The following is a 15,616-nucleotide window of genomic DNA, read 5'->3' as shown; positions in this document are numbered from 1 at the left end:
GAGGATAGAAGAATCTGTTCACGCCGTCTTCTTTCTTTGTTTCCTGCTTCAGATGTTTAAGACTTTCCACCTGACCACACCACAAAGTCTGCTGTTACCATCAGTCTGGAGCTCAGGCTCCGTCCTTCCAGCCTCGCTGCTTTGGCTCTGGGAAGTTTTCCTTTGGAAACACAAACACGAGGATTTTCCAGCACAAAGTTATTTTTGCTCTCACAGAAACTCGCAAAACAAACTTGAAGCTGCTACAGTCGAAAAAAGCAGCTGCTCGCTTCACGCCCCAAATAAAAATGGTGGATGTCATCAAGTCGCTCATGGCGCTGTGACGTCCTTAACACCGGCCACTCAGGTCCCAGTGACGTAGTGACATCATCAGAAGGTCAGCACAAGTTGCACGCTTGGCTGGTTTTTGTTACTTGTCTGCAGAGAAAACACACACACGCACACGCGCGCACGCACACGTGCACACACACACACACGCACACAAGCATACGTTCACACCTGCTTTGGAAGCAGGAGGGTTTGTGTCTCCTGTCAGTAAAGCTTTAAAACGAACCGCCTGGTGAGCCGAGCCTCTCTCTGACCGACACTCCGACTTCCACTTTCATGTGTGAAGCTCTGACCTTTGAACCGCGGTGACTGTCTGAGCTGCAGAATCAGACACTGAACCTTAGTAAGAAGCTGATGAATGTGTCGCAGGAAACACATTCAGTCTGAGCACTCGACAGACGTTAACGTGGCCGCTGTGTGCAGACATCAGTGTGTGGCCGCTGTGTGCAGACATCAGTGTGTGACCGCTGTGTGCAGACATCAGTGTGTGGCCGCTGTGTGCAGACATCAGTGTGTGGCCGCTGTGTGCAGACATCAGTGTGTGGCCGCTGTGTGCAGACATCAGTGTGTGGCCGCTGTGTGCAGACATCAGTGTGTGGCCGCTGCGTGCAGACATCAGTGTGTGGCCGCTGCGTGCAGACATCAGTGTGTGGCCGCTGTGTGCAGACATCAGTGTGTGGCCGCTGTGTGCAGACATCAGTGTGTGGCCGCTGTGTGCAGACATCAGTGTGTGGCCGCTGTGTGCAGACATCAGTGTGTGGCCGCTGTGTGCAGACATCAGTGTGTGGCCGCTGCGTGCAGACATCAGTGTGTGGCCGCTGCGTGCAGACATCAGTGTGTGGCCGCTGTGTGCAGACATCAGTGTGTGACCGCTGTGTGCAGACATCAGTGTGTGACCGCTGTGTGCAGACATCAGTGTGTGGCCGCTGTGTGCAGACATCAGTGTGTGGCCGCTGCGTGCAGACATCAGTGTGTGGCCGCTGCGTGCAGACATCAGTGTGTGGCCGCTGCGTGCAGACATCAGTGTGTGGCCGCTGTGTGCAGACATCAGTGTGTGACCGCTGTGTGCAGACATCAGTGTGTGACCGCTGTGTGCAGACATCAGTGTGTGGCCGCTGTGTGCAGACATCAGTGTGTGGCCGCTGCGTGCAGACATCAGTGTGTGGCCGCTGCGTGCAGACATCAGTGTGTGGCCGCTGCGTGCAGACATCAGTGTGTGGCCGCTGCGTGCAGACATCAGTGTGTGACCGCTGCGTGCAGACATCAGTGTGTGACCGCTGTGTGCAGACATCAGTGTGTGACCACGCGACGCTTCAGTATGTACAGCAGCCCCCCCCATCTGTCAGCAGGTTGGTATGAGAAAGCTCATGAATGAGGAAACACAAACAGAAGCTGAGCTCTGAATGTCAAACTGTCCTCACAAAGACAGACGAGCACAGGTCTGCAGCTTTGATATTAATCAGCTGACGGTCAGAGCTGCACTCTGATTGGCTCCTTGCTCTGTCAGTCACAGGAAGCACTTCTGTATTTACTTCTGCACTGAAAGTGAAGAACTCAGTGTTCCTGTACACGCCGTCCCAAAATATCAGCTGCATGCCTGCTGACACGCCGCTGCAATAAGAGCCCCTGAAAACATCCCCCCAACCCCCCGACCACATGGGGTTTTAAAAAGTTTTAACAATGTTTAGCCCCGCCCACTTGTAGCTGCAGACTAAACTGACAGGTGAGAGTGAGCAGCACCTGCAGCAGATGCTTAGGACTCTCCGAACCTCCGTTTGTCTTGTGCTCAGTCTTTACTGTAACTGTGTTTCAGGGTGGAGGCTGACACATGCACACACGCTGCACCGCACAGCCTCCAACCTGCTGCGCGTCTCTAAGCTAACGTGGGCCCAGCAGGCGGACGAACGGCTTCACTCGACACTTCCACGCTTTTAATCAGCACGCAAAGTAAAACAAAGTCTGTCAAAGCACGAGAGTCAGAAACCAGGCCTTAAATGGAAGTGGGAGAGGAGCAGCGCCCCCTCCGCCTCCCCGACATCATCGCCCCCGTCCTTCCTCCCTCTGTCTGCTGCTAAAACTCTGCGGTCTCCGAGAAGTGACTGAAACCAAAGCAGGAGCCGAGCTCCGGTCTGAGAAACTCTCAGCTCATGTTCAGGTAGATTCAACTCTGAGTCTGTTCGCATACATGTGAACAAACAGTTAAAGGTCAGGGGTCAGCGCCGTGGAGAGGGTTTCAGCTATGAACGCAAGAAAAGTGTCTGTGGGCCCGACTCCAGAACTGAACCTCGGAGCTGTGATATGAACCTGATCAGAGCAGAATAGGACATCCATCCACAGCAGTGAGCCCACTGAGGCATGCACACACACACCCACACACACACACACTGAGCAGGAAGGATTTAGAGTTGGATCATAAAGATAAGAGCAGATTTTCCACTGAGGGCTGCAGACAGAAACATGAAGCTGCTGCATGTCAGAGTGTTTTTGTATGAAGTTACTGTTCAAGCACTCACACATTCAGCGCTGTGCAGATACGGAGAGCATGAAAACAACAAGTCGAGAAACGTCTCATCCAATAGGAAATGTTTAACCCTTTCATTTATTTGTATCTCTATTGTGATTGTTTCATGAAAGAAACATTTTGGTCACACAACACAATTTACTCAGAGTGAATAATTATTAATCGTAGCTTTGACTTAAACTGTTAGTACAGCCAGGAACTTTTCTACAATATGTTCCTGTTTAAAACCCCAAATCTTTCATTAAGATGAAACTTTTAAAAGAGCAACAACACTTTCTTTTATTCTGAAGAGTGATCTTAGGATTTCTACCAAAGTAAGACTTTATTCTCCTTGCATACAGAAACATTACGACCAATCAGGACACAGCTACAAACCAAACAAAGTTACTACTTGTAACCACAAAGTTGTTGTTTGTAGCAGACTGTGTGTTTCAGCCCACAGTGTCTGCACAGTTTGTTTCCAGGTGTGACTCATTCATGATGCACAGGTGTGACCCCTGCAAGGAACGTCTCCAGGCTGAACATGTTTATCATCTACAGGGAGAGTGTGTGCGTGTGTGTGTGTGTGCGCGCGCGCATGTGGGTGCGTGCATGTGTGTGTGTGCGCGTGTGGGTGCGTGCATGTGCGTGCACGTGTGGGTGCGTGCATGTGCGTGCGCGTGTGTGTGTGTGTGGGAAGCAGCAGGGCTGATGGGAAACGTAGTGTTAATGAAGGTTTACTGCTCTGGAGGTAGGAATAATAATGTGACAGTGATGAAGGAACTGATGTTTCCAGTGATACACAGAGACTCTTTAAAATAGAAACACCCGCCTGAGTGTGTGTGTGTGTGTGTGTGTGGGAACCAGTGATCCCAGCCTGCAGCTCCTTATTGGGACAAAAGGAAAGAGGCTGCTGCTGCATATTTTGGAAACTCACTCTCTGAGGTTGGAGTCGCCTTCTTGGACTTCTTGTCGGCCGGAGAGTTTTCAGCCGGGTCTGCAGGACACAGAGAGACAGAGAAGGAGGAGTTAACACGTGCACACACTCAGGTGCTCTCTGAGAGCTCCACAGCCGTGAACCCCAACACAAACATCAGAAACCCTCCAGCAAACACTGAGCGTTCACCTGCAGAAAATTCATATTTTATTCAAACTGAAAAACAAAATGTGTGTTTACAGAGCTCAGACATTTCACATTCTGCTCTCCGACATGACGTACATCACTGAGCACATTCACTGAATGCTGCGTGGACCCAGAGACGGTGTTTGGTAACACGCCGCTCAGTGAGACTCAGCGAGACGACAGAAGTTCAAGTCAAGTCGTGTGAGTGCAGAAAAATGCCACCGGCTTTTTGTGGGGGAAACCAGCGCGGTGCTGCATTCAGGGATGAACTATCAAAAAAGTCACTGCTCAGACTCAGAGAACCCAGGTACGTAAATAACAACCAGGAGGCATACACGTGTAAGCGTGCACGGGACTCAGTCCAGCCTGAGTTAAGGTCCTTTCACATCGGACGCAGCACAGCGCTGCGCTCTGAAACCCATTCATGTCTGTTGTTTGCCTCGTGCAGCAACGGTTTTCCAGCTGTGCCAAGTAAAGCGCAGCACAAGCACAGGTGCAGCAGAGCGCAGTACTCGCGTGTGTCGCACCTTCGTGCTACCAATAGAAACTAAGCCTACAGCTGTGGTAAGTTCAACTGCACAATGAAGGAAAGCGTTCTGTCTGAGTTCGGTGAACTGTTTGTCACAGGTTTACGTGCACGTACGGGGAACTGCACAGCTCTGCAGAGGGAAAGCAGCGTTCTGGAAACGACGCATTCTTCACTAGTCAGGACAAAGCTTTCTTCTTTAAGGATTTATTAAAGGTTTGGACATAATACAACACAAACTGTCGTAGAGGACACAAAGTCAAAGACGTTTAGAAGCGACAAGGTGCAGGCGCTTCTCGTATACGTAGAGCAGTCGCAAAAAATGACGTACGAGCAGAGCGCAGCACAACACAAATTTTGGATCCTTCACTCTAGTTTGCAGTGAGACATGCTGCGTCTGATGGGCCGTCAGGCTGCAGTCTCTGGGTGCTGTCTGGACGGACCTGGTGCACAGGCGTGAGACGATCCTGGAGGTCTCAGAACTGAACCACAGTGTTCACACAGCCGGACACTTTCTGTGTTCTCTGGAAGTCACTGCTGTCACTTCCTTGACTTCCTGTCCAAACACTACATCACAGATTCACAGCACATGGTGGAGCACAGTTCATCGTGTTTCCAGCGCGAACTCTGCCTCTGTCCTCGCCACGTTAGCTCACAGCAAAGAAAGAGCCGAGTGTCCTCGTGCTGCTTCAGTCTCAGGTGTCCATGAGCACCACAGGACTGAGACACGCCTGAAACAGCGGCTGCGTCCGTGCTGCAGGCTGGACCACGGCGTCCGTGCTGTTCTGGACACAGCACACAGAGTCTGTGGTGTTCGTGAATCCATCTGTCGTGTTTAAAACCAGCTGACTAAACCCTTTAGAAACAGCTGATGTCCTGACGACCAGCGCTAACCCGTCTGCAAACAGGAGCCGATCTTTGATAAAGTCAAACTGTGTTTGTGTTCGTTGGTTCTAATGACAGGAAACCCAGCTGACAGCGCTGCAGCTTCTGCTGCATCACTCTTCCAGTCCAAACCACTGCAGCGACCATCAAAGAGAGTGGGCGGGGCTAACATGACCCATGAATGCTGATGCTTGTGTGATCTTTCCAAAGAAGCAGAGCTGCACTGCTGAACAGAGTCGTGTGTTCAGGAGGCTCGACTCATCGGTTGGTGTCTGAGAGTCAGTGCTGATGACGGAGTCAACAAATGTTCGTGGACACGGCAGGAAGTAAACAAGCTCTTTGGTTTAGGACAGATTATGACAAACATATCAGATACATTTCAGATCTTCATTCAGACAACAAAAGTACACTTTAAAGTTTCTCTCACAGTTTGAATGCTTTAAACCTGCGTCTACATCAGGATGCAGGAGGAAGAATAACTGTAGAGGAAAGACCAGAAGAACAAAAACAGCAGAAGAAGAAGAACATGCGGCACTGAAGGAAAGATCTGAGACAGGACCAAAGCTTTGTTCTCACCGTCTACCAGAACCGTGCAGGAACACTCGGCTTTGCCTGCCGAGTTCTCGGCTCTGCATTTATACTGGCCTTCATCCTCTGGCAGGGCTTTGTCTATGGTCAGGGAGCACAGGCCGCCTGCAACACACAACACAGCACAATATAACACAACCCACACAGGACACAGTCAGATCAGCACGAGGTCAAGTCTCATTTCTTACATTCCACAAAGTTAATCAATAAAAATGAAGGTATGACTCCACATTTCATTTACTATGAACGAGCTATCAGAGCGTCACGTTCTCCACCCTTTTAGACGTCATGTGAGACTAAAGGCCATCCTCCGCTGCCAGTGCAGCATCCTTCAGAAAGGCTTTCTTCTTCCTTCAACACGTGTTAGGACATTTCTTTGCTTCAGACAGAAGGACAAGCATCACACTCCTCTGCCTCGCCTCTCACTTTGATCAGTGAAAATAAAAGCTTTCCCTGTTAATCCGACTCTGTGACCTGAAAGATGGTTTTAAAAACTTAAATGGAAATCTGTCACTGAGCAACTATTCAGCCTCGTTGTTTTGGTCGCCTCCGTCCTGTTTGCTCCAATCAGAACCGAGATGTTTAAACTCGATCGGCCAGCCGAGAGTTTAGGGAACCTGAAGTTCACAGGACGGGACAAAACTGAAGCGTGAAGTCAAAGAAACCCTCGTAGAGGTCGGCGGGTGATGGACAGTTTCACCAACAACAACACGAGTCTCTAACACTGCCCCCTGGTGACAAAGCACAGCTATCACAGAAACTCACGGATCTGAAGTGACGTTCATACGACCTGCACACGACCAACACTCAACCTCACCCTAACCCTTTTTATTTGTGCTTCGTGATGCTATCGTGGCGCTGAGTTACCATCCATCCATCTTCTTGTCCTTTTCTGGTTCAGGGGAGCAGCAGCCTAGCCAGAGAAGCCCGGACCTCCCTCTGTGAGCCACCTCCTCCAGCTCACCCGGGGGAACAGCGAGGCGTTCCCAGGTCAGCCAAGAGATGCAATCCCTCCAGAGTGCCGCAGGGCTTCCTCCCACTAGGACACGAACACCTCGCAGACGAGGCGTCCAAATTGGATGAACCGCCTCAGCCGGCTGCTCCACTCTGATTCCCTCCTCACCACATCAGTAATGACGAGGCCAAACACCATCTGGAGAAAACTCATTTCCACCTCTTGTTTCTACGATCTCATAATCTCATCTGCAAATTTCATAAAAGAGGAGGATGACAACTAAAGTCAGAGAGGTCCTTACAGCTGACAGGCTCGGACCTGACCGAGGCAACGTCTTAAACATCTGTGGAGAAAACATCTGTCGTCCCTCCACCCTGCTGGAGCTGAGGGGATCTGCACCAAATCCAACAAAGCATGAAGAGAAGGCAGGAAGCTGCTGCGACTCGTTGAATCAACACTCTGAACACTTTCTGTAAAAGGGTCGCTTTGATCTGACGTTTTATCGTCATGACGACCCTTCAGCCAACGATCACATCGTTTTATAACGACGCCTACAAAACCACAAGAGCAGAAAGTGAAGATCTGAGTTCATCATAAACATGCTGCTGCCTTTAAATCTGTACCGACACATGTATGTGACCTCTGACCTTTAACATGTGACACACAGACTCCTCACTCTGCAGGATAAACACACACAACCAGGGGCTGTCCTCCAGACTGAAATAACACACTGAGGGATTATCACACACACACACACACACACACACACACACACACACACACACACACACACACACACACACACACAGGTCTTTACAGGACATCACAGTGTGTGTTTCTATGCTTGTGAGGACCTTCAGGCTCTTTCTTAAAGGGTGAGTCTGCCTATTTTTATAAATGTGAGCCATCAGTCTGATTCTGACGGCTGCTGTATTTATTTCACCATCCATGCTGAAAGCTTCCTGTTAATGAAAGTTTCCTGCTGGAGCCGCTGATAACGGCACAGAGAAGAAAAGATTGTGACAGCTGCTCCAGCTGCTGAAAGTGAAAGTAAACTCAAAGTGTCCCTCGACCATCAGGAGGAGGAGAAGCAGTGAGGGTGACTTCTGCAGCAGAGCGGCGAGCCCGACAAAATCCAAGCACGGCGTGGCTCTACACAACATGCAGCATGCTCATTGGCTAATGACTCAATCATCTCCTGCTTCCTGTTTCTTTGTCGCTATCCGGTCGTTCAGTCTTACGTCACTAGCCGTGTCTGGGCCTAAACTCCTCTGCAGGTCCATATATCAAACGATCACTGTGGCATTACTGAGAGTTAAAAACTGTCTAAAGTCTTTCATCTTTAATGAAATGATCAGCGTTCTGCTCTACCAGGTGTAACAATTGAGTTTAACATCCAGGCATCCATGAAAACGGAATTTATGACATTTAACGGAGTTAGAAGTTAGCAGGAAGTTAGCTCGCTAGCTTCTATCTAAAGACAATATAGCATGTCCTGACTGCGGGGTTTTGGAAACAAATTCAAACGTACAGCTTTCTTATCACTTCCAACATAAATGAAGACAGAAAACTAAACAGCAGTGACGTTTGTAGGGTTACTGAAGTTGGGCTAGCTGGTATATAATGATGTGCTACGTGACCGCTAGCGACACAGCTATGTTAGCATAATATAAACAAGCTAACTTTTTTTCCACTCGATAAAAGTTAACGTGAGTGTTCTCGGTGGTCAGGAACAAATGTAATCGCATGGCAGGATGCTGTAAAAGGACCAAACTTCAGCCAGGAGAACAACTGAGATAATCCATCCACAATACGAGGTTAGTCATTCATGTACTGCTGCATGGGCTGGGCTGTAGTTACATCCTAAGGTTTTAAAAACTGAGCTTAAATAAATGATTAGCGCTAATAAAAGCCGAGGGAGGTCAACAGTGATCACTGACTGTTTTAGGAGCTTTTTGAGATTAAATAGAAGAAAATACAAAACATTAAACATGTTAACAACACAAAAGCCATATTAAACGCAGACTACTTTAGGCCCGCAAGTAGGATTCGTCACGTCATCACTTAACGACCGGATAATAAGGTCCTCATTTGCAAAGTAAACATGAGGCGGGCAGCAGGCTCATGCACTCCGACTTTTACACAACTGCCAGAGGAGTCGCCCCCTACTGGAGATTAGAAAGAATACAGGTTTAAAGTAGCTGAGCACCGGCTGCGTCCATCTTTGATAACCACGCCCTCTCTCGTTTTTACTTGATCAGCTGATGTTACATTCCTGCAGTGCGGCTAACTGTCACTGCCTTCTTAATGTTACTGCTAGAACAATCACGCTAACTCAATTTTAGCAAAGTCGTGTCTAAAGTAAGTAAAACTATCACCATCACTGCTAAACACAAAAAAGTCCAGACTGAATTTAAAGTAAACTTTGTTTTGTACATTTTTGTCTTCACAATCAAATCCATGAACGACAGTTCTGCTCCAGCATGTTCAAAATTACTGAACAAGTTTTAAAGATTAGCTTCAGGGAGACGTAACTAAACATCATGAAGACAGAGTGTCCCTTCAACTGATGAATGAATCCCTGCCGGACCTCACAAGTACAGTAATACGTGTGTGTGTGTGTGTGTGTGTGTGTGTGTGTGTGTGTGTAGTGATCTGCTTCCATATGAAATTCCAGTGACGGTCACACATCACATCCTGCTTCTATTGTTTCACATCTGCGTTCTATTATTAGAGTCTCAATCCTCAGACCTCCATCAGCAGCTGCTTCAGCTCCTCCACCAACGCTGCTCCACAGCTTCACCTCCTGAGCTCCGCCTCCCTGTCGCGCTGCTCATTCTGTCGTCTTTAATCTGAGGAGTTTTTCTCTGTTTTCTCAGTCTGAATAAATTCAGTGGCTCTAATCGATTCTGATCACTTCCATTGATGATCGATCGCTGCAAACAAACAGTACTGCTAAATAAAGTTTCTTTGAATTCAAAGAGAGCCTTCGCGGTTGCTGTGAAATGTAAACAAAGCCCTCCTCCTTCCTTTTTAACCAAATCATGTCAGAAAACCTTTCACTTCCTGTTGTGCTGTGTGTGTGACCTCTGACCTTCGTTTGCGAGGATGATGAACTTGGACGCCTTGATGACCTTCCCGTCCAGCGTCCAGGTGACAGTGACATCAGAAGCAGTGGCGAGGCGGCACTGCAGCCGGAGCCGCTGACCGTCCAGCACCGTCATGTCGCTCAGCTTCTCTACAAACTCCGGCGCCGCACCTCCTCCTCCTCCTCTGGTGCTCTTCTTCTCATTAATCCCTCCATCCATGCAGTTGTTCACCTCCGCCTTCTCCCCGTTCTTCTCGGGGCCCGTCGGGTTCTTCTTGTTGGCGAGGACAGAGCGGAAGTCGCCGGCGTTCTTCGTGGGCGTCTCTGCGGCCTTGCTGCTGTTGCTGCTTGCGGTGCCCTTCTTCCCCAGCACGCTGCGGAAGTCGACCTGCGATGGGGAGTTCACCTTCTCCTCGCTCTTGGGTTTGACACCCTTGAGGTTGGCCTTAAAATCCATGTGGTGGCGCTGGTTGTGCTCGGTGGTGGCGGTGGCGGGGCCGGCCTCCCTCTGCTCGTCTCCCTCTTGGATGTTTTTGCCTTGAACGGCTCGGCGTCCAAGCAGCGAGCGGAAGTCCAGCTGCTGCGCCTCCCTCTGCCGCAGCTCCTCTTCACCCCGCTCCCTGGTTTCCACACAGCGTTTGAGGAGGCCTCTGGGAGCAGTGGTCTGGTCCTCCTCTTTCTTCTTCTTCTCTTCCCTGTGCAGGTGCGGGAGCTGCCGGTTCTCCTTCTGCTCCTCGTTGGCCTCCTGCCACTGCCGACTGACACCACTGCTGCTGCTTCTCTGCTCCACGCCTCCTCCTCCTTTGCCACCTCCTCTCAGCACCACGCTCCCACCAGCTGCTCCTCCTCCTGCTCCTCCTGCTGCTGCTGCCAGGCTGGATGAACAAGCACAGAGACAGATGGAGGGACAGAGAGAGAGCAAGAGGACAAGCTCCGCCCCCCAGATCTTAGCTGGTGGGGTGGGAGGTGGGGGGGGACCTCGACTCAAATTGTTCATGTTACATCACAAGTGACTCAACTGCCCGAATATGGGCATGAGCAGAGGGAACACACACACACACACACACACACACACACACACACACACACACACACACAGATGTAAACAAAGAAAAAGCAGACTGAGGACACACTCCTCCTCCTCCTCCTCCTCCTCCTCAGTTCTGAAGTTGCTGACTCTTTTTCACAGTTTCACCAAACTAAAGCAAACGGGGTTTCTTCCAGCAAACACTCGCAGCAGAGTAAACACACAGAGGAAATACTGGCTCTGATTGGTCGGGGTGATATGGACGGATTAGAGAAGCTTTAGGGAATTTCTGGATAAATAACAGAAGGATGGAGGGAATGGTGGGTGGGTGTGAGGAGGGGGTGGAAACAGGAACAGAGAGCTGGGAATAGTGGGGGGGGGACTGACGAAGGCTGACGGAGTCAGACTCTATGCTGATGATGCAGAGGTCTGTTTAGGGAATGAGACGTTTTAAAAATTCGTCAGGTTCAACCAATCACGCTCATGCGGCACAGAAATCTGACTCCGCCCTGTTCAGCCAGCTGCAGGTGTCCAGGTGAGTGAGGTCTCACCTGCTGCCGTCCCGTCCTCTCCTGTCCTTTTCTCGTCTTTCGGTGACCGACAGCGTGGCCACAGCGCTGCACTCGCCCACGCTGTTCCTGAAACACAAAGTTTATCTTCTACATGCAGCACACTCTCTCATCTTCTCACAGGCATTAAGACCATCTCCCACTTCCACGCCACTGATTCATCACAGCGGTGTTTTCATTCAGGCACTGCTGCACTGTGCTATTTGCAACGTCAGACTTCATATGAGAAACTCATCCTTTTATCTCTCATTAATGGCACATAGCACTTGTTTTCAATGTTTTTTCCCTTTAGGAGAGGAAAAGACACCAGGTAGGCTCCACTGGTCCTGATCAACAATGTTCATAAACATTTGACTGAAATTACCCTGGAAGTTGTTGTCTTTGTTAGCACTAATCACATTATGTCTTGATGCTCAATCATCCCTTCAGTCTCTGAAGAAGTCACATTATGATGTGGAAAATCTGATATTTACTTTTATAGATCAACTGTTTGTCTTTTTCAGTCCGAAGCTCTCCTGTATTCACATCTGTGGAAAAACGGCCTCTGTGCCATCAGAGACGTCTTCAGTTCATCTGTTGATTGTAAAAGTCGTTTTTATATAGAATGACCTCTGCACTTGATTTGCTCTGCATCGACCTTTGAACGTCTAAGACTTCACAGACAGCAACCCTACACTCGCCCTACGATCTGAAGAAAACACAGGAAACCTTCTCGTGAAAAATGCAATCAGGTTTGATGTTTGTTAGAACGATTATGTTATGTTAGCTGTTCCAGCTGAGGACAGGTTTTCAGTAGGTTTCACACATAACAATCCATCCTTCTTTTGCACTGTCAAAGCTGTTACTGCTCACAGTGTGATGTTTGAAACCATCCAAATACCGACTTGGTTTGTAAATGACTTTCGGGACATTCAGAATTTGTTCTGACAGATCCAACAGTTTCCTGATTTAGTAAATGGGAAATGATCCATTATTATGAAGTGTGTATTTCAGTAATAATGTTTGATTGACAGTAAATCGTTAGGCTCACAATGGTGTCACTCATGGCTCAATGACTCTGAGGTTTAAAGCTGCATTTCCACCGTAGGAACTTTCTACAGGTTCGGGACCATTTGGATAAAATTAGGTCTGAACTAAGTTCTGGGGATGTTCTCTTTACCTCCAAGGGTGTAGTACTTCAGAAAGGACAGGAACTTGGTCCAAAATATCTGAACTTTGGAGTTCGTGAAATATCAAAAGATCCTGAACTTCTCAGAGATCTGGAGCTCTGAAATTTCAGGACCTTGGATGGTCCAGATCAAGAACCTGACCATCCAAGGTCCCCAATACACCTGAACCAGAACTGTTCAGGAACCAACCAACATGACCAAGTGTTTGATTGGTTAAGCACTTGTTCTCAGTATTACTGTCACTTAAAAACACCCAGAGGACCTCGTCTGTGCGGCATAAGGCACCTTTAAATTCCTTGATGTTGGTTTGTGTTTCGGGTGAAGTGCAGCTTTACCGTCTCTCACAGTTTCTTCATGTTCACTGGCACCAGCACATCACGTATGATTTTCATGAGCAGAAGGAGATTTCTCTTCTATTCTCATGTTACATAGTCATGCTTTGAATATGATGCAGACTGCTGTATGTGCTGGGGTGGATGATGAGGTTATCGTTTATGTCCCAGAAACAATGTGGGCTTCATAGATAACTGGCAAACCTTCTGGAGGAAACCTGGTCTTGTTAGGAGAGACGGCATCCATCCCACTTTGGATGGAGCAGCTCTCATTTCTAGAAATATGGACAAATTTATTAAACCCCCCAAAATATGACTATCCAGAGTTGGGACCAGGAAGCAGAGTTGCAGTCTTACACGCCTCTCTGCAGCTTCTCTCCTCCTGCTACCCCCCCAAAAACCCATCTCCATAGAGACTGTGTCAGCTTCCAAAAAGACAAAAAACAAACTAAAAACCAGCAACAAACAACTTAAACATAAACAATCACAAAGAAAGAACAGTACAGTATCCACATCTGAACCAAAGAGTAAAACAGTGAAATGTGGATTATTAAATATTAGGTCTCTCTCCTCCAAGTCTCTGTTAGTACATGACTTAATAATTGATCAACAAATTGATTTACTCTGCCTTACAGAAACCTGGTTGCAGCAGGATGATTATGTTAGTTTAAATGAATCAACACCCCCGAGTCATTCTAACTACCAGAAATCTCGAAGCACAGGCCGAGGGGGCGGTGTGGCAGCAATTTTTCACACCAGCCTATTAATCAACCAAAGACCCAGACAGACTTTTAATTCATTTGAAAGCCTGATGCTTAACATTGTCCACCCCAGCTGTGAAACTCAGAAACCAGTCTTACTTGTTATCATCTATCGTCCACCTGGGCCTTACACAGAGTTTCTGTCTGATTTCTCAGACTTTATATCTAATTTAGTTCTGAGCTCAAATAAAATAATTATTGTGGGTGATTTTAACATCCATGTAGATGCTAAAAATGACAGCCTCAACATGGCATTTAGTCTGTTATTAGACTCAATTGGCTTCTCTCAAAATGTAAAAGAACCCACCCACCACTTTAATCACACTCTAGATCTTGTTTTAACATATGGCATAGAAACTGAACATTTAACAGTGTTTCCTGAAAACCCTCTCCTGTCTGATCATTTCCTGATAACATTTACATTTACAATAATTGATTACACAGCAGTGGAGAGTAGATTTTATCAAAGTAGATGTCTTTCTGAAAGCGCTGTAGCTAAGTTTAAGAATATAATCCACCCACTGTTATCATCTTCAATGCCCTGTACCAACACAGAGCAGAGCAGCTATCTGAACGCTACCCCAACAGAGGTCGATCATCTTGTTAATAATTTCACCTCCTCACTACGTACGACTCTGGATACTGTAGCTCCAGTGAAAACTAAGGTCTCTAATCAGAAGTACCTGACTCCGTGGTATAATTCTCAAACACGTACCCTAAAGCAGATGACTCGTAAGCTGGAGAGGAAATGGCGTGTCACAAATTTAGAGGATCATCATTTAGCCTGGAGAAATAGTTTGCTGCTTTATAAGAAAGCCCTCCGCAAAGCCAGAACATCTTACTATTCATCACTGATTGAAGAAAATAAGAACAACCCCAGGTTTCTCTTCAGCTCTGTAGCCAGGCTGACAAAGAGTCAGAGCTCTGTTGAGCCAACCATCCCTTTAACGTTAACTAGTAATGACTTCATGAACTTCTTCACAAATAACATTTTTATCATTAGAGAAAAAATTACCAGTAATCATCCCACAGATGTAATATTATCTACAGCTACTCTTTGTACCATTGATGTTAAGTTAGACTCTTTTTCTCCAATTGATCTTTCTGAGTTAACTTCAATAATTACTTCCTCCAAACCATCAACGTGTCTTTTAGACCCCATTCCTACAAAACTGCTCAAAGAAGTCCTGCCATTGATTAATTCTTCGATCTTAAATATGATCAACCTATCTCTAATAATCAGCTATGTACCACAGGCTTTCAAGCTGGCTGTAGTTAAACCTTTACTCAAAAAGCATCTCTAGACCCAGCAGTCTTAGCTAATTATAGGCCAATCTCCAACCTTCCTTTATATCAAACATCCTTGAAAGAGTAGTTGTCAAACAGCTAACAGATCATCTGCAGAGGAATGGTTTATTTGAAGAGTTTCAGTCAGGTTTCAGAGCTCATCACAGCACAGAAACAGCTTTAGTGAAGGTTACAAATGATCTTCTTATGGCCTCTGACAGTGGACTCATCTCTGTGCTTGTCCTGCTAGACCTCAGTGCAGCGTTCGATACTGTCGACCATAATATCCTATTAGAGCGATTAGAACATGCTGTAGGTATTACAGGTACTGCACTGCAGTGGTTTGTATCATATCTATCTAATAGACTCCAGTTTGTGCATGTAAATGGAGAGTCCTCTTCACACACTGAGGTTAATTATGGAGTTCCACAGGGTTCAGTGCTAGGACCAATTCTGTTTACATTATACATGCTTCCCTT

At 47.4% G+C, this 15,616-nt stretch overlaps 1 protein-coding gene across 2 annotated transcripts in view; it reads right to left on the bottom strand.

Moving 5' to 3' along the window:
• Positions 1-15,616, bottom strand: part of mylka (myosin, light chain kinase a) — a 55,176-nt gene that overhangs the window by 15,757 nt on the left and 23,803 nt on the right. For both annotated transcript variants that reach the window (XM_084907550.1, XM_084907549.1), the window contains 4 exons: positions 11,571-11,657; positions 9,999-10,867; positions 5,938-6,054; positions 3,765-3,824 (listed from right to left, as the gene is read on the bottom strand). In XM_084907550.1, coding sequence (XP_084763676.1) covers positions 3,765-3,824; positions 5,938-6,054; positions 9,999-10,867; positions 11,571-11,657 — 1,133 coding nt within the window. The remainder of the gene's footprint in view (positions 1-3,764; positions 3,825-5,937; positions 6,055-9,998; positions 10,868-11,570; positions 11,658-15,616) is intronic.

This window comes from Perissodus microlepis, chromosome 16, assembly GCF_051167445.1.
Source record: "Perissodus microlepis isolate ML-2025 ecotype Zambia chromosome 16, ASM5116744v1, whole genome shotgun sequence".
NCBI classification, from domain to species: domain Eukaryota; kingdom Metazoa; phylum Chordata; class Actinopteri; order Cichliformes; family Cichlidae; genus Perissodus; species Perissodus microlepis.
This window is presented reverse-complemented; position numbering and strand designations above follow the sequence as displayed.